This window comes from Oncorhynchus mykiss, chromosome 30 (assembly GCF_057628025.1).
Source record: "Oncorhynchus mykiss isolate SJ-2025 chromosome 30, ASM5762802v1, whole genome shotgun sequence".
Lineage (NCBI taxonomy): Eukaryota > Metazoa > Chordata > Actinopteri > Salmoniformes > Salmonidae > Oncorhynchus > Oncorhynchus mykiss.
In genome coordinates this window covers 30,973,075-30,991,594 of record NC_143051.1, presented here as the reverse complement: position 1 = coordinate 30,991,594, position 18,520 = coordinate 30,973,075, and the positions used below count along the sequence as shown (strand labels likewise).

At 42.6% G+C, this 18,520-nt stretch overlaps 2 protein-coding genes across 2 annotated transcripts; one reads left to right on the top strand and one right to left on the bottom strand.

The window, feature by feature from the left end:
- The first annotated feature begins 6,364 nt into the window (after positions 1–6,364).
- LOC110488266 (uncharacterized) lies at positions 6,365–11,083 on the top strand. Its single transcript, XM_021560422.3, has 3 exons — positions 6,365–6,573; positions 7,262–7,313; positions 7,587–11,083. Exons 1-3 carry the CDS (start codon positions 6,504–6,506, stop codon positions 9,631–9,633), a joined length of 2,169 nt encoding a protein of 722 aa, XP_021416097.3. The 5' UTR covers positions 6,365–6,503; the 3' UTR covers positions 9,634–11,083.
- On the bottom strand, positions 11,069–18,230 carry LOC110488269 (protein S100-A13). Its single transcript, XM_021560426.3, has 3 exons — positions 17,450–18,230; positions 15,265–15,396; positions 11,069–11,862 (listed from the first exon to the last, which is right to left on the bottom strand). The coding sequence occupies exons 1-3, from the start codon at positions 17,459–17,461 to the stop codon at positions 11,692–11,694; spliced, it is 315 nt and encodes a 104-aa protein (XP_021416101.1). The 5' UTR covers positions 17,462–18,230; the 3' UTR covers positions 11,069–11,691.
- Positions 18,231–18,520: the final 290 nt, after the last annotated feature.

Below are 18,520 nucleotides of genomic sequence, written 5' to 3'. Positions count from 1 at the left end.
TTGGGGTATGTCTATCAGTTTTGCACATCGAGAGACTGACATTTTTTCCCATTCCTCCTTGCAAAACAGCTCGAGCTCAGTGAGGTTGGATGGAGAGCATTTGTGAACAGCAGTTTTCAGTTCTTTCCACAGATTCTCGATTGGATTCAGGTCTGGACTTTGACTTGGCCATTCTAACACCTGGATATGTTTATTTTTGAACCATTCCAGTGTAGATTTTGCTTTATGTTTTGGATCATTGTCTTGTTGGAAGACAAATCTCCGTCCCAGTCTCAGGTCTTTTGCAGACACCATCAGGTTTTCTTCCAGAATGGTCCTTTATTTGGCTCCATCCATCTTCCCATCAATTTTAACCATCTTCCCTGTCCCTGCTGAAGAAAAGCAGGCCCAAACCATGATGCTGCCACCACCATGTTTGACAGTGGGGATGGTGTGTTCAGCTGTGTTGCTTTTACGCCAAACATAACGTTTTGCATTGTTGCCAAAAAGTTCAATTTTGGTTTCATCTGACCAGAGCACCTTCTTCCACATGTTTGGTGTGTCTCCCAGGTGGCTTGTGGCAAACTTTAAACAACACTTTTTATGGATATCTTTAAGAAATGGCTTTCTTCTTGCCACTCTTCCATAAAGGCCAGATTTGTGCAATATACGACTGATTGTTGTCCTATGGACAGAGTCTCCCACCTCAGCTGTAGATCTCTGCAGTTCATCCAGAGTGATCATGGGCCTCTTGGCTGCATCTCTGATCAGTCTTCTCCTTGTATGAGCTGAAAGTTTAGAGGGACGGCCAGGTCTTGGTAGATTTGCAGTGGTCTGATACTCCTTCCATTTCAATATTATCGCTTGAACAGTGCTCCTTGGGAGGTTTAAAGCTTGGGAAATCTTTTTGTATCCAAATCCGGCTTTAAACTTCTTCACAACAGTATCTCGGACCTGCCTGGTGTGTTCCTTGTTCTTCATGATGCTCTCTGCGCTTTTAACGGACCTCTGAGACTATCACAGTGCAGGTGCATTTATATGGAGACTTGATTACACACAGGTGGATTGTATTTATCATCAATAGTCATTTAGGTCAACATTGGATCATTCAGAGATCTTCACTGAACTTCTGGAGAGAGTTTGCTGCACTGAAAGTAAAGGGGCTGAATAATTTTGCACGCCCAATTTTTCAGTTTTTGATTTGTTAAAAAAGTTTGAAATATCCAATAAATGTCGTTCCACTTCATGATTGTGTCCCACTTGTTGTTCATTCTTCACAAAAAAATACAGTTTTATATCTTTATGTTTGAAGCCTGAAATGTGGCAAAAGGTCGCAAAGTTCAAAGGGGCAGAATACTTTCGCAAGGCACTGTACCTGCTGGAGCGCATGCTACAGGTGGGTGCAGCTATGTTGACCAGCGATCTGAGATAAGGGGGGACTTTATCTAGCAGGGTCTTGTAGATGACCTGGAGCCAGTGGGTTTGGCGACGACTATGAAGCGAGGGCCAGCCAATAAGAGCGTACAGGTCGCAGTGGTGGGTAGTATATGGGGATTTGGTGTTAAAACGGATGGCACTGTGATAGACTGCATCCAATTTATTGAATAGGGTATAGTAGGGTATTTTGTAAATTACATCGCCGAAGTCGAGGATCGTTAGGATGGTCAGTTTTACAAGGGTATGTTTGGCAGCATGAGTGAAAGATGCTTTGTTGCGAAATAGGAAGCCAATTCTAGATTTAACTTTGGATTGTAGATGTTTGATGTGAGTCTGGAAGGAGAGTTTATAGTCTAACCAGACACCTAGGTATTTGTAGTTGTCCACATATTCTAAGTCAGAACCGTCCAGAGTAGTGATGTTGGACGGGCGGGCAGGTGCAGGCAGCGATCGGTTGAAGAGCATGCATTTAGTTGTACTTGTATTTCAGAGCAATTGGAGGCCACGGAAGGAGAGTTGTATGGCATTGAAGAATGGTGTCGTCTGGGTAGAGGTGGATCAGAGACTCACCAGCAGCAAGAGCAACATCATTGATGTATAAAGAGAAGAGAGTCGGCCCGAGAATTGAACCCTGTGGCACCCCTATAGAGACTGCCAGACACACTGAACTCTATCAGATAAGTAGTTGGTGAACCAGGCGAGGCAATCATTTGAGAAACCAAGGCTATCGAGTCTGCCGATGAGGATGTGGTGATTGACAGAGTCAAAAGCCTTGGCCAGATCAATGAATATGGCTGCACAGTATTGTTTCTTATCGATGGAGGTTAAGATATCGTTTAGGACCTTGAGCGTGGCTGAGGTGCACCCATGACCAGCTCTGAAACCAGATTGCATAGCGGAGAAGGCATGGTGGGAATCGAAATGGTCGGTAATCTGTTTGTTGACTTGGCTTTCGAAGACCTTAGAAAGGCAGGGTAGGATAGATATAGGTCTGTAGCAGTTTGGGTCAAGAGTGTCCCCACCTTTGAAGAGGGGGATGACCGCAGCTGCTTTCCAATCTTTGGGAATCTCAGATGACACGAAAGAGAGGTTGAACAGGCTAGTAATAGGGGTTGCAACAATTTCGTCAGATAATTTTAGAAAGAAAGGGTCCAGATTGTCTAGCCCGGCTGATTTGTAGGGGTCCAGATTTTGCAGCGCTTTCAGAACCTCAGCTGACTGGATTTTGGGAAGGCTTGGGTGAGTTGTTGTGGGGGGTGTAGTGCTGTTGACCGGGGTAGGGTTAGCCAGGTGGAAAGCATGGCCAACCGTAGAAAAATGCTTGAAATTCTCAATTATAGTGGATTTATTGGTGGTGACAGTGTTTCCTATCCTCAGTGCAGTGGGCAGCTGGGAGGAGGTGTTCTTATTCTCCATGGACTTTACAGTGTCCCAGAAATGTTTTGAGTTTGCGTTGCAGGAAGTAAATTTCTGCTTGAAAAAGCTAGCCTTGGCTTTTCTAACTGCCTGTGTATATTGGTTTCTAGCTTCCCTGAAAAGTTGCATATCACAGGGGCTGTTCGATGCTAATGCAGAACGCCATAGGATGTTTTTGTGTTGGTTAAGGGCAGTCAGGTCTGCAGAGAACCAAGGGCTTTATCTGTTCCTGGTTCTAAATTTCTTGAATGGGGCATGCTTATTTAAGATGGTGAGGAAAGCATTTAAAAAAAAACAGGCATCCTCTACTGACGGGATGAGGTCAATATCCTTCCAGGATACCCCGGCCAGGTCGATTAGAAAGGCCTGCTTGCTGAAGTGTTTCAGGGAGCATTTGATAGTGATGAGTGGAGGGAGTTTGATCCATTACGGATGCAGGCAATGAGGCAGTGATCGCTGAGATCTTGGTTGAAAACAGCAGAGGTGTATTTAGAGGGCAAGTTGGTTAGGATGATATCTATGAGGGTGCCCGTGTTTATGGCTTTGGGGTGGTACCTGGTAGGTTCATTGATAATTTGTGTGAGATTGAGGGCATCAAGCTTAGATTGTAGGATGGCTGGGGTGTTAAGCATGTTCCAGTTTAGGTCGCCTAGCAGCACGAGCTCTGAAGATAGATGGGGGGCAATCAGTTCACATATGGTGTCCTGAGCACAGCTGGGGGCAGAGGGTGGTCTATAGCAGGCGGCAACGGTGAGAGACTTGTTTTTAGAGAGGTGGATTTTTAAAAGTAGAAGTTCAAATCGTTTGGGTACAGACTTGGATAGTAGGACAGAACTCTGCAGGCTATCTCTGCAGTAGATTGCAACACCGCCCCCTTTGGCCGTTTTATCTTGTCTGACAATGTTGTAGTTAGGGATGAAGATTTCAGAATTTTTGGTGATCTTCCTAAGCCAGGATTCAGACACGTTGTCACGTTCTGACCTATTTCCTTTGTTTTGTATTTATTTAGTATGGTCAGGGCGTAAGTTGGGTGGGCAGTCTATGTTTGTTTTTCTATGTTTTGGGGCATTTCTATGTTTCGGCCTAGTATGCTTCTCAATCAGAGGCAGGTGTCATTAGTTGTCTCTGATTGAGAATCATACTTAGGTAGCCTGGGTTGCACTGTTTGTTTGTGGGTGATTGTCTATGTTAGTGGCTTGTGTCAGCACAGGTCTAATTTGTAGCTTCACGGTCGTCATTTGTTTATTGTTTTGTATGCAGTGTCAGTACTTTCTTTATTAAAGATTTACCATGGACACTTACCACGCCGCATATTGGTCCTCTGATCCGTTTCGCCTCTCCTTTTCAGATGAAGAGGAGGACGACCGTGACACACGGCTAGAACATCCGGGTTGGCAGAGTGTGCTAAAGCAGTGAATAAAACAAACTTAGGGAGGCTTCTAATGTTAACATGCATGAAACCAAGGCTATTACGGTTACAGAAGTCATCAAAAGAGAGCACCTGGGGAATAGGAGTGGAGCTAGGCACTGCAGGGCCTGGATTCACCTCTACATCACCAGAGGAATAGAGGAGGAGTAGGATAAGGGTACGGCTTAAAGCTATGAGAATTGGTCGTCTAGAACGTCCGGAACAGAGAGTAAAAGGAGGTTTCTGGGGGCGATAAAATAGCTTCAAGGTATAATGTACAGACAAAGGTATGGTAGGATGTGAATATAGTGGAGGTACACCTAGGTATTGAGTGATGATGAGAGAGATATTGTCTCTAGAAACATCATTGAAACAAGGTGATGTCATCGCATGTGTGGGTGGTGGAACTGAAAGGTTGGATAAGGTATAATGAGCAGGGCTAGAGGCTCTACAGTGAAATAAGCCAATAAACACTAACCAGAAAAAGCAATGGACAAGGCATATTGACATTAAGGAGAGGCATGCTTAGTCGAGTGATCATAAGGGTCCAGTGAGTAGTGAGGTTGGTTGGGGTAACAGTGATTCTGACAGCTAGCCGGGCCATCGGTAGCAAGCTAGCATAGGATGGAGGTCTGTTTTTAGCCACCTCGTGCGTTTCCGTTGGTAGATTAGTGGGGTTCCGTGTGGTAGAGGGGATCAATCCAATTGGCAAAATAGATATAGTTATAGTGACCCAAGAAAATTTGTCCGATAGATTTATTCAGATAGCAGCCGATAAGTTAGCTAACGATTAGCGGGCCGCAGATGGGCGTTCAGGTAACGTTGCGACGGAGGGGCAAGTTGGATAACTCCCTCAGGCAGATAACGTCGGTAGACCAGTCGCGAAGGCTCCGCATTGGCAGTAAAACGGGTCCGGATAGGTGATTGTAGCCCAGGAGTGGCTGATGGAACTCTTCAGCTGGCTAGCTCCTGAATAATTGATGTTTGCTCCGGGATCAACGTAAGCCAATAGTCACACGGATAGCAGCTAGCTAGCTGCAAGATCCAGGTGTAAATGTCCAGAGCTTTCAGTTGAAATCCGGGGATATGGAGAGAAAAATAGGTCCGGTATGTTCTGGTCTGAGTCACGTTGTACAAAACTGGCAATAGCTTTTCGAGCTAAATGATAGCTGATGACCATCAACCGTGGTTAGCTGAATAATAACGTTAGCCAGTAAACTGGCTAGCTTCTGGTTAGCTTCTGGCTAGCTTCTGGAAGTGTGGTCCAAGTTTGTGTTTAAGTATATTTAAAACCAAATACTTTTAGACTTTTTCTCAAGTACTATTTTACTGGGTGACTTTACTTTTATTTGAGTAACTTTCTATTAAAGTATCTATAATTTTACTCAAGTATGACAATTGTGTACTTTTTCCACAACTGCTAATTATGACGTTTCTGCGCTAAACTAGGTTGAATATTTTCTTAAATAGAACTCCCTTCAGTCCAGGATCCCGTAGTTCTTAAGTTGATTTCTCTCATGAATTATTTGATTTCTCTCTAGAGAATTGGCACGTTGGGCTCACAAAAATACAGAATTAAATGGAATTCAAGTAATTGAACCAATGTCAGTCAATAATCGCACAGCACTATTTATTCAAGGCACAAGGATCGCAATTAGGCCTATACTATCTCTTTTGAATAACTGCTTTTTCTTCATAAGGACACGTCTCAATTGCCTCTAAGAGGCCAGTATTTTACTGCATGTTTTACTCCACCAGGTCCTTAGGCTATCATCACATGGGTCACAGCAGAGTGACATTTGAATCCACGACTCTATCCTCTCCAGAAATGTTGTTAATATGAACAACTGTGCACTATAGCTGTGCACTGTAATGTTAGAATACACTTGTTGGAAGAAATATTACATTTCTCAATACTACCCCACTTTTCCTGAACGTTAACCATTGATGCCCATTTAACTCATGAATTCAATTTCTTATAAATTCCTAGACACACTCCCTAGAGTACCAACTATTCTTTGTTGTCTTTATTAAGGTTAAGTATATTCTTATATTCTCTGCTATACTATGTCATGGTTAGCTTTACCTTCTTCGTTATCTGGTTAAATTTGCCTTGAGTTATCACAGTCAAACAGTCACGTGTGTCCAAGAGCCAAACGTAACCGTCTTTGTATATAGCAACCACACCCCAGGAACCCTATTTGCCTATTTGTTGGCGATGATGAATGCAGCAGAAAGACTCTAAAACCCTTCGAGTGTTACAATGAGGACCTTAACATTTTCCCTTACCTTCATCCTCCAGTTGTCTTTGACCCCAAAGCCTTATGTTGCAGGTGAGATAAATACACTTCCTCTTCGACAACATGCATTTATTTGTTTGGGATATTCATTGGGTGTGTATGTTGTTTTGATCTAGTCTAGAATTATACTTTTTTTCCCCCAGATTTTTGTATGTATTTTTTTTACAATAGAAATGACCTGACCATGTCAGTTGTAAATAGTCCCAATAGTACCATCCCCGAAATATTCGTTTTTTGTTGTCTAGACAGTGGTCGGTTGAAGAGACATATTTCAGTATATTCTGTGCCAGAGAGTCACATATACTGTAACAGTACTCACTGAGCAAAACACAAGCATCAAAAAGGGTGAGGGCATTGCTCATAACCTTGCTTTACCTGAAAATATATAGGGTTATATTGCATAGGCTTAAAGCCGTGATAAAAATTTTAAAAAGAAGGAAATTACAATGGGATCATATTATATGCTATTATGTCAAAATGGGATACGGCTCGCTAAATTTCATTCAGCTAAAGTCAATTTGACCTTAAGTTCATTACATTAATTTGCAGCTGCTAATGGGACTTTGACCAAATAAAAGTATACAGTAGCAGTGTTCTTTATGTCTGAGCTAGCTCCAGCAAAGCGACAGCACACTAGACAGAGCCTATATGCCTTATACTCACAACAAGAGGTATCATGTGAGTTTTTGGTTTAAAATGCTTGTAATGTCTGTTTGCAAAGGAGTGGACTGGGAAACTCCGAATGTGGCATTTGAGTCCAATGCAACTGATAGGTAAGGTATCAACAACATTTTCAAAACTTCTGTTCACCAGCATTTATTTCCAAATGTGTTTTGAATGCAGTTATTTGAATTGTGTAACGTGCATTATAGATTTTTTTTCAATGTAGTATTTCAATGATCCAGGTTTGATAAGCATCATAGGGTGTAAAACTTTTTAGGACCTTTGTAGCATAATCTAAATAACATGCCTAAATCACCTTGTTGAAAATGAGGAACTATGAAGATATTGTTCTTTTTTTCTAACCAAAGTTTTGGTTTTGTCAGGTACATACTGCCACCAACTGAAAAGACTCCACAGGACCTTGTCTCCTCACCAACATACACAGATACTGCATTATCCAGTGCTGATTTACATGAGCATGTCAAGCCACAGAAAGCCTGTGCAGTGCCCAATAGTGCCAAGTTGTGGCCCGTGAAAGCCCTTATCACGTCTGAGTCACATTGTAGGCTGTTTGGAAATGTCCGTGTTAGCCATATTATACCAAGGAGGTACTGTGAAAGTGGTTTGAAAAGGATTTGGTCCCTCTTTCAATCAGAAGCTACTCGTTTGGTGGTGAAAGTAGTAACACCTTTATTAGAGGTTGTCACAATGTCTTTACACTTGTTCTCTAGTCTTTTTAAGACAGTTACACCACAATCATTAGTCCAGATTGACTCTGATAGAATTGATCAACACAATACTGTATCTGAGGTAAATGTGTCCTATGGTCATAATGTAAATGTGAGGGACATGTGGATTTATTCTGACCACCAGAATATAGTAATCCTGGAGGATGACCCTGTAGTGATGGAGTCAGCCTCCTTCCTCTTTGAGAAGCGCCCCTCTGTGTCGACTCTACTGAAGTACCACAAGGGGGCGCTGAAAGTCCTCAGGGGCTCTCAGCCCCTTTTGACCAGAGACAGTCGTGTCGTACTGGTGGGTCATGGCAGCAAGGGCAGTGATGGTGTGGCCAGACTAGGAGGTTATGGGCCAGAGGAGCTTGCCAAAGTTGTGGTGGCCATGAAGATAGAAGATGGGCATCTGCACACCCTCAGCCTGGTGGGCTGTGCACTAGGAAAGGACCTCAAGTTTGCAGAGCGGCTGCTTCGAGCGCTCATCTCACTCAACGTGGAGACCAAACTGCACCTGAGGAGCTCAGCACTATCCGTCAGGCCCAACGGAGAGAAGGTGACCAGAGAGGAGGGGGTCTGGAGGCATAAAGACGGCAGTAAGAAAGTCATCGCCCAGCTGGACCAGAACGGTAACCTGCTGACCAGAGTGGAAGGAGATGACAGAGGACAGGTCATTCCCAACTACCAGGGGCACGCCCTATACATACAGACTTTAGAATGGCCGACCCACCCTCAAATGTTTGTCTCAGCAAACTTGCGTAAGAAGTACACCTCGATTGACTGTTTAGAGGGGCTTACATGGAGCCTGTTTTTTGAGGAAAATGAAAGAAGGCGCGCTCCAGATTACATCCCAGTGCACAAACAGGGGAACCTCACGTCCGTGTGGCTGGCTGACCACAAACCCATGGAAGACATTCCCATCAAGCACCTCACCACCATTCTCGATCTGCTGGTGGAGATCAGGTACAATGCCAGGGAAGACACCGACTTTGACTTGTATTACGTTCTGAACGACTGCATCTTTAAGGTGCAGAGGAGAACCTTCTACGCCTCCCTGGTGGGGAAGTACATTCATTCTAACCATCTGGAAGAAATTGAGAAATTCACTGATGCTTTCAGGCACCAGAAGGAGGACTACTCCCTCCAAGAGCTTAGACAGGGCCTCAAGGCGTCCGAATTCAACAACTTCTGCCGCCAGACGTTCCAGCTGCAGCGATGTGTCCAGGACTGTGAACGCTGGGGCCACTACTTCATGGCTGCTGTGTTCTCTGCATCTGTCCGAAACTTCCGCACATTCTCACTCTTCCTTATGAGTGTTATCGCTTGCGAGGTGGGCCGATCCCAAGGCTCTGACAGCTCACTCTGTACAGCCTTTGTTGGGGATGACCACCCTATGGTAGGGGACGACCCTTGGCTTGAACGCAGTAGACGCGGGTTCTATGGCTGCACGGTGGGCAAAGCTGAGGAGATGATGACCAAACGAGACACACTCGACTGGCTGGATCAGGTTGTTTCCAAGGAGAATGCCCTCTTTGCCAAGTCCAAGCAGATGATGAGTGGCGTCGACCACGACCAGGAGACAGAGCTTGATATCTTTGGGAGGGTCAAGGTCATGAATAAATATGTGTTTTCATCTTACCTTGAATTCTTTCGAGGAACGCCAGAGGGGAAGAAGCTGGCAAGAGGATGCAGAGCTTGAGGATAGTACATGGCTGCTAGATGACCTAAACCCTATTCAACGAGATTGCAAAATTGTAATCATTGTTACTGGCTAATATCTGTTAAATATGGGAGGCAAAATTATAGTTTAATTAATGTCTAATTAAGCAATATGGGCCAAGGGGGTGTGGTATATTGACCAATATTTCACGACTAAGGGCTGTTCTTATGCACAACGTGAAGAGGAGTGCCTGGATACAGCTCTTGGCTGTGGTACAGTATATTGGCCATAAACCACAAACCCCTGAGTTGCCTTATTGCTATTATAAACTGGTTACCAACATAAATAGAATTGTAAAAAAGTATTTTTGCGTCATAGCCGTGGTATATTGTCTGATATACACACACACGGCTAAAATCCTGTTTCAGCCAATCATCATCTAGGACCCAAACTACCTGGTTTATAATGAATGCCTCATGTCTATGTTAATCTCTATGGGCAAAATGCTGTTTCAAGAAACATTTGTGTGTGGCATTTAAGTCCATCTCCACTTATTTCACGAAGTAGGCCTAATTGTGATTGGTGTGGTGTGTGGTTATCAGTTATGGGCAATTATCCAAATAATGAAACATTCATTAACATTTAGGCCATCAAGTTTCCAAACCTGTAAGGAATGTTGTTAAATTTAGCACCATTTGCTTTTATTTAGCACAAAACTATATACATCCGAATATGGTTCTAGCTAGTATTGGTACAAGCTAATTGACACAACAATGTACAATCATTTCTGAGGGTAATTTCTGTACTATCTATTAAATATTCACCCATCGGGGAATTCATCCTTTGAGTACAGTTCTGGGTTGGTGTGTTGGCTAGGTTCCGTAAGGAATACAAAGGCCTAATTAAGTAAGTTGCTGGGTTGGCTTTGTTATTTGAATAATTGTGAAGCATAATGTGACTGTAAAAAACTGTCTTGTTGACTTAGGAAGATACCATTGCTTTTAGCATTGGGGATTGTAGTTCAGAATTTTAGAATGGCATTCTCCATACAGGGATTCACTGGACCTGCTAGCACTCATGCAAAAAAATAATGCTTCTAGTAGCTGTCATGGATGAATGCAAATCTACAAACTGTGAACGTTTAGATAAGACATTCCCATTGAACGATTCAAAATGAGCTGATTCATTAGACAATGTGATGTTCAGAGGTATGAAAATGTGTAATAAATGCCATTTGCCCAATAGACTTATTTTTGCCAAAATGATAATACTGTAGTAAGAATGTAACAATTACACACTGAATACAATGTGTGCTGTATAGTTGTGACAACTATACACCTAGTTCATACATTGAAATATGTATATGATGATTTTTTTTTGTTTGATCACAAAATGTATTTTGTGAAATGCTTATCTGTCGATTAATGATGAAAGTGCTAATTCATCCAAAATAAATCATAATAATGGAGGTCACCATTGTTGCAATATTTTATTAGAACATTTTTGGTCATGTTTTACGATGTTATTACAATGGCCAGTATAAAGAGAATTACAAAGTATAAATACAAAACTGCAATACCACAGTGGGGAAAACATTGTTTAAGGAAACATGCTATGGGGACACTGCATCACCAGCACTGTATGTATGAGACTACTGGTGGCTCAAAGGTGCTTTCCACTAATGTGTACTGCCATATGTAAATTCATATTTATTTCTTGCAAAGCACCTAAAGCTGGCTCATGGTTTTCTGATTTCACTTTGGGTCATATGTCATCTAAGGATTCTTTGTAGTGGTTACACTGGTAGTAGGCCAAAAAGGAAAGCCGTTCAGGTTTTTTTGGATGGAAAGACCAACACTAGCATGTACAACAAAAATCCTGTAAACCAAGTGGTATAGAGCTAAGAGATGAGCACTGCTGGCACTACCAAGCATGGGAGATGTACATAAAAAGGCCTGTCCTGGAGGGGGTGAGTACTATGTGAGTGTCCAGGTCTGGATGGGAGCAGTACGGTGAGAAGGGGTACTGACACTGGGTGGGATACTATGAGACTGTCTGGTTCCCCCTGGCTCACACCACCATCAGAAGGCATGGACCTCACAGGAGCACACAGCTGCACTTGGACACCTTCTCGCTGCTGAGAAGACCATGCTGCGTGGTGGCCAGTGACTGGATCAAGCCCCAGAAGTGTTTGAAGGTGATTCCCTCGCCGTCCGACACACCCATCTGTCTCATCACCTCGCCCAGGCCCTGCTCTGAGCCTCCAGTCTGGGGAAGGGAGGGAGCACAAAAACAACTCTTCATTATATGGACACAGTATTTTACCTATTGACAGGTAATAAGAAATAAAGTAATCATGCATAGACATGTATTAGAAGCAAGTTAGCAATTAGTCTATTGCACTTTTGAGAGTATAACATTGTTGCCTACGTTACTCAGTAGGTTACGTTCATAACAGTACTGCTATTCCAAGCAGTAATTATTCTATCAATAATTAAACTGAATAACTACTGTCAACATGTTTTACTTCAAAATCTACTATTGGCATCTCTTCAACTGTATGCAGCTGTATAAATACAGCATGTGAGTACTTTGTCAACTAACTGTGTCACGTTTCAGGCTTTGTTACCCTCTAGTGGTTATAAACATCCCTTTTTCAGGACCCTGTCTTTCAAAGATAACTTGTAAAAGTCCAAATAACTTCACAGATCTTCATTGTAAAGGGTTTAAACACTGTTTACCATGCTTGTTCAATGAACCATAAACAATTAATGAACATGCACCTGTGGAATGGTCGTTAAGACACTAACAGCTTACAAACAGTAGGCAATTAAGGTCACAGTTCTGAAAACTTAGGACACTAAAGAGGCCTTTCTACTTATTCTGAAAAACACCAAAAGAAAGATGCCCAGGGTCCCTGCTCATCTGCGTGAACGTGCTTTAGGCATGCTGCAAGGAGGCATGAGGACTGCAGATGTGGCCTGGGCAATAAATTGCAATGTCCGTACTGTGAGACCTCTAAGACAGCGCTACAGGGAGACAGGATGGACTGCTGATCGTCCTCGCAGTGGCAGACCACGTGTAACAACACCTGGACTGAGGGCTTGTAGGCCTGTTGTAAGGCAGGTCCTCACCAGACATCACCGGCAACAACATTGCCTATGGGCACAAACCCACAGTCACAGGACCAGACAGGACTGGCAAAAAGTGCTCTTCACTGACGTGTCGCGGGTTTGTCTCACCAGGGGTGATGGTCGGATTCGCGTTTATCGTCGAAGGAATGAGCGTTACACCGAGAACTGTACTCTGGAACGGGATCGATTTGGAGGTACAGGGTCAGTCATGGTCTGGGGTGGTGTGTCACAGCATCATCAGACTGAGCTTGTCATTGCAGGCAATCTCAACGCTGTGCGTTACAGGGAAGACATCCTCCTCCCTTATGTGGTACCCTTCCTGTAGGCTCATCCTGACATGACCTTCCAGCATGACAATGCCACCAGCTATACTGATCGTTCTGTGCGTGATTTCCTGCAAGACTGGAATGTCAGTGTTCTGAAATGGCCAGCGAAGAACCCAGATCTCAATCTCATTGAGGACATCTGGGCCCTGTTGGATCGGAGGGTGAGGGTTTGGGCCATTTCTCCAGAAATGTCCGGGAACTTGCAGGTGCCTTGGTGGAAGAGTGGGGTAACATCTAACAGCAAGAACTGGTAAATCTGGTGCAGTTCATGAGGAGGAGATGCACTGCAGTACTTAATGCAGCTGGTGGCCACATCAGATACTGACTGTTACTTTTGGTTTTGACTCCCCCTTTGTTCAGGGACACATTAATCCATTTCTGTTAGTCACATGTCTGTGGAACTTGTTCAGTTTATGTCTCAGTTGTTGAATCTTGTCATGTTCATACAAATATTTACACATGTTAAGTTTTTTAGAAAATAAACGCAGTTGACAGTGAGAAGACATTTCTTTTTTTGCTGAGTTTAGATGTCTTAAAGTAATGATGGAAAGCATTCCAGCTGACTACCTCATGAAGCTGGTTGAGAGAATACCAAGAGTGTGCAAAGCTGTCATCAAGGCAAAGAGTGACTACTTTGAAGAAACTCAAATATAAAATATATTTGTATTTGTTTAACACTTTTCTGGTTACTACATGATTCCATATGTGTTATTTCATAGTTTTGATGTCTTCACTATTATTTCTACAATGTAGAAAATAGTAAAAATAAAGAAAAGCCTTGAACGAGTAGTTGTGTCCAAACTCTTGACTAGTACTGTCAATATTTACAAAAACATATATGGGGGATTGGAAATGAAGCAGACAATTACATTGATGGACGCTACAATCTATATTCAATATTAAAGCTGATCTAGCCCCCCCCCCCCCCCCCCCCCAACAAAAAAAGTATAATAAAAAATATGACCTAAAACATTGTAGTTACTCCACAATACTAACCTAAATTACAGATTGAAAAGAAGGATGCCTGTACAGAATATGCATCCTGTTTGCAACAAGGTACTTAAGTAATACTACAAAATATGACATTGAATGTTCTTGAGTGGCCTAGTTAAAGTTTTGACTTAAATCGGCTTGAAAATTTATGGCAAGACCTGAAAATGGATGTCTAGCAATGATCAACAATCAAAAACAAATGGATCCATTTTGAATTCAGGCTGTAACACCACAAAATGTGGAATAGATTTTAATTCTGAAATGTGATAAAGCTGCCAGCCAGGCACATGCAAACACAGTGGATATTTCTGTCTGCTGGAAACAATAGGAAATTGATTTGGGAAAATATTTCCTGTCCTGAACGCTGCACCACAGCTGAGACAATATAAAGAGCTGTTTCCTGGAATCCCATTTAAATGATGTGATCATTACTTTTCCTTTGAAATAGACTCTGGTTTTGGATAAGTCTAAGACTGGACATAATGAAAAACATATGGACTTGGTAATTAAACATAATTTTCACTTCAACAGTTGTGTATACTGCCCCCTCCTCTTGACCTCAATTGCCTTTCACAACAAATATGTCCTAGCTGTTGTGGCTAACTATTGTGTAGCAGAAACACTGTACTTGGTTGTCGCGTTTATGGTGGATGAAGTCGACTTGGTGCAAGGAGTCATATTACAATAAAACAATTTTCTGCTCTTCATTAGGAAAACAGTTATTTATTTATCTGTCAGTTTGTTTCACCCCCTCTAGATGAAAGATCAACCTTGAGCCTTCCTCACTTGCTCATGTATTTGAACCGGCCATTTCCTGTTTTTCAAAAGCATAGCTATCTTTGTCACCCTCTGGTAGATTCAGACTCGTCCTGGAAAACCGCCTTGGGCCTGAGACAACTAAGCAGCCAGTTCCAACATGAATACATGGCAAGATACATTGGCCTTTTCAGTGATTGAAATAAAGCTTGTTTAAAACTCAATTGGTGACTGAAGCACAGTAGATCACATAAATCGTGGATTTGTATTGAACCTGGCAACCAACGCCTACAGGCCTTTCCTGAGTGTTTGTTTGGGAGTCATAGGATGTGGCGTGTACTGTATGTGTGTGGTTGAGTGGGGGGTAGTAAGAGTCAGAGTCACGCCCTACTGGTAGAATCAATGGCAGGTGTGGCCGGGGAGGGCGAGGGCAATGTAGCCGACAGTTGCTGCTTATGTACCTTGACTAAGTTGGGCAGCTGGGAGGAGAGGAGGTCTTTGAACTCTTTGGTTTGGAGCGTGGGACCTTTATTGGCCGCAGCGGCATGGAACTTTGTGACCAAAGTGTTGATGGCCTTTTCCAGGTCGGAGTGCTGCGCCAGAGGAGGAGAAATAAACGTGTTAGGGTGGGGGGGTTCAAATAATATAACAATAACAAAAGCATTATCTGACAGTACTTTGAAATTCATTATGTGACGTTTATTATTATAATAGATCATTAAGAAAGAAAGTTAACATATTCATCAGACAGACTCCCCAGGTGCGTGCCGAAGTGTACCGACCTCCACTCAATTTAGTCCCAAATACCAAAACAATCAGACACACTCACATCCGCCCTCAAGTGCATATCCAGCATGCCTCCATGCGTCGGAAGTTTACACAAAGACGACACTCCGATGTTTAACCCTGTCCTTGAGTGACTGTTCGAACAACACTGCAGCCTTCTTCTCCACACAAATCTCGTAACAGCTCCATTCAGTTAATTAACTTGTGTTTGTATTGCACCTTTCACGAGTATCAGTGTTACTGAAAGCTTACTGGTTAACCAAAGAATTGTGAGAAACAATACGAGAACAGTTATACTCCAACAAGATCAGTTACACTTCCAGGTTGCAAATGACCTGTTTGAAAAGTAGACCTTATGTTTGGCAGTGGAATATGAAACTGTGTCACACAGACTTGTTATGTTGGTTATTGTGAAGGACATCATTCCATACTCTCTTTAAACCAAGAACCAAACACCCAATCTATTATAACTGTTGGGTTTTTTGTTCATACTACTTTTTATTTATATTCTAAATCACTAACATTAAATAACTGTTCAGGGACTTTGCTATGTCACTCACCCCTATTCAAATAGATATTTGAATATGCTATTGAAATGTGAGCATCTGTGGGTGGGTCGGTAGGAGAAGCTTCAGTAACGAGAGACTATTGGAAGGCAAATTCAGACAACTTGTCTACATGTAGAAGGTACTTGAAATACCTGCAGGTTGGTAGCTACAGTATGACAGCTCAACCCCTCACTGTTGATTTTCAGGGTGTGCCAGGGGCGGAGTCGCCATCTGGGCCAGATGGGCTGTTAAATTTTTAGCCCATTGGGTCTGTCTAACTTAGATTTTTCACGCAAAATGAACATGCTAATAACGGGGCCCTAACGGAGGAAATGGCCCAATGTGGGGGCCTCGAGGAAAAACTTGGCCAGTGTCTTAGAAATGCCAGGTCCGATTTATGGTCCGTGCCCGATTCGTGCATGAGAGGCTTGGGAAACAGGGTGAGGAATCAGTGGTGACTTCAAACTGTATTCTCCCAAACACTAAAACAAATTCGTTGACACATCCAAAAACAAAGTTGTTGTTTCAGTTGTCAGGGTAGGAAATAAAGTATAATAAAAAGCCTGACTCACTAGGCCACCATAAAAATCTCGTGGTAGGCCTAATCCTACTACAGTGTTCATTTTATAACGTTTCCACAAATAACGTTAGCTCACAGCAGCCAACAAAAGTCATAAAATGTATACAGTAAGTAACACCGGTACGGCGCTTGCTAACCGACAGTAAGTATCTCATTGTCTATCTGTATTTCTGTTCGTCTAGCTGTCATCCCTCACACACTGGCCTATATTCAAAGAACGTTTCTGTGTCCTAGGCCATGGGGACAGAATCTGAATGGACTGATTGCCACCCCGTGCTTTCCATTTCCATACACGGTCTCTGTCTATAGACACAACTGAGAATAGCTCATTGCTCCCTCGTCAACATATGGCCTAGATTAATTTGTTATTGGCCATATTCTTTGATGCTGTTCTAGCATGCACACTGATCAGTGCATTGAAATGATAACTTGTAAACTCGCGTTAAGAGTGCATAAAAAGTAGGCTATATGCAAACGCGCCTATAAAAATAATACGATCTCATGGACTGTGACATGACATAAATTGGATAGCATAAATTGGATAGAATTTTGGTTAAACTACATCTTGTGCCACTTCCAACGGTAATCAGAACGATGCGTAGAAGTTGGGGGAAGTTATCACCAAAAGAATGCAACAACTCCATTCCTTGCTTCTAGGACGAGATAAACCACCATCTCTTCAACTGCAACGTTTTGACAAGTGCTGATTTTAAAATTGTATAGTAGGCCTACCTGTTCAGCCATTTGGATCGTTTTGTGCTGTCCTTTTTCAAAGTAAAGTTTTCTCTCCGCGACGTTCGGTATGCTAATTGTTACTTTTCTCGCTCAGTGTTCCATTGCTTCCTAAATCCTCCCACTCCCCCCAAAAAAATCCAACTGCAATTCGATTCCACCTTCCGTGTCAGTCGAGAAAGATATGGGGAAAATTATAGTGCGCTCAGTGTAACTCGATGCATTGGGACTGTAAACTTCACGAGGCAAAAAGTCTACATGCAGTCATATAGGCCTTTACCACCATTCTTTAACTATTATTGCGAAGTTCTCTTTTGTTTCGAAGTGTTCCACATTTTGCAGAAAGTAGCCTCCAGAGTTGTGCGTTTAAAATGTAGGCTATTCAAGAATAGAGCCCGCGAGTGCGTCACTAAACATCTGGAAACATTTAGCAAAAGTTGAAACAGTCTGCAAGTTTAGGCTGGAGTTTTTCTTTATTGTTGCAAATTTTAACCCCTCATATAAGCCTACCTATTTTTATGCAGTTTCTGTAAAGCTTTGAATATCCACCAAAATAATACATTTCTCAATGTTGTAAGAAACCTTTATGAACCATGCATTGGACATTTTTTTTCGAGGACGTTTATAATAAAAGTCGTTTGTCACTGTCCGTTCCAATTTCCATTAGCCCTACATTCACTTTGATAAGTCATCAGAGGTTGAGAAGGAAATGCTGGAAAAAGCGATGCGCTCACAATGAACAGGCGCGACCACATTCTTGAAAGCCGGTTTCCTGACTATAGAGACAGAGGGGTGGGCAAACATGGGACTAGATATAACTGGATCTATCCATTGCCTTTGTTTTTAGGCCATTGTTGAAATGATAGATCCCTTTAATGAGCATTTCTCCTCTGCCAAGTTAATCCATCCACCTGACAGGTATGGCATATCAAGAAGCTGATTAAACAGCATGGTTATTACACAGGTGCACCTTGTGCTGGGACAATAAAAGGCCACCCTAAAATGTGCAGTTTTGGTACACAGCACAATGCCACAGATGTCTCAAGTTTTGAGGGAGTGTGCTATTGGCAT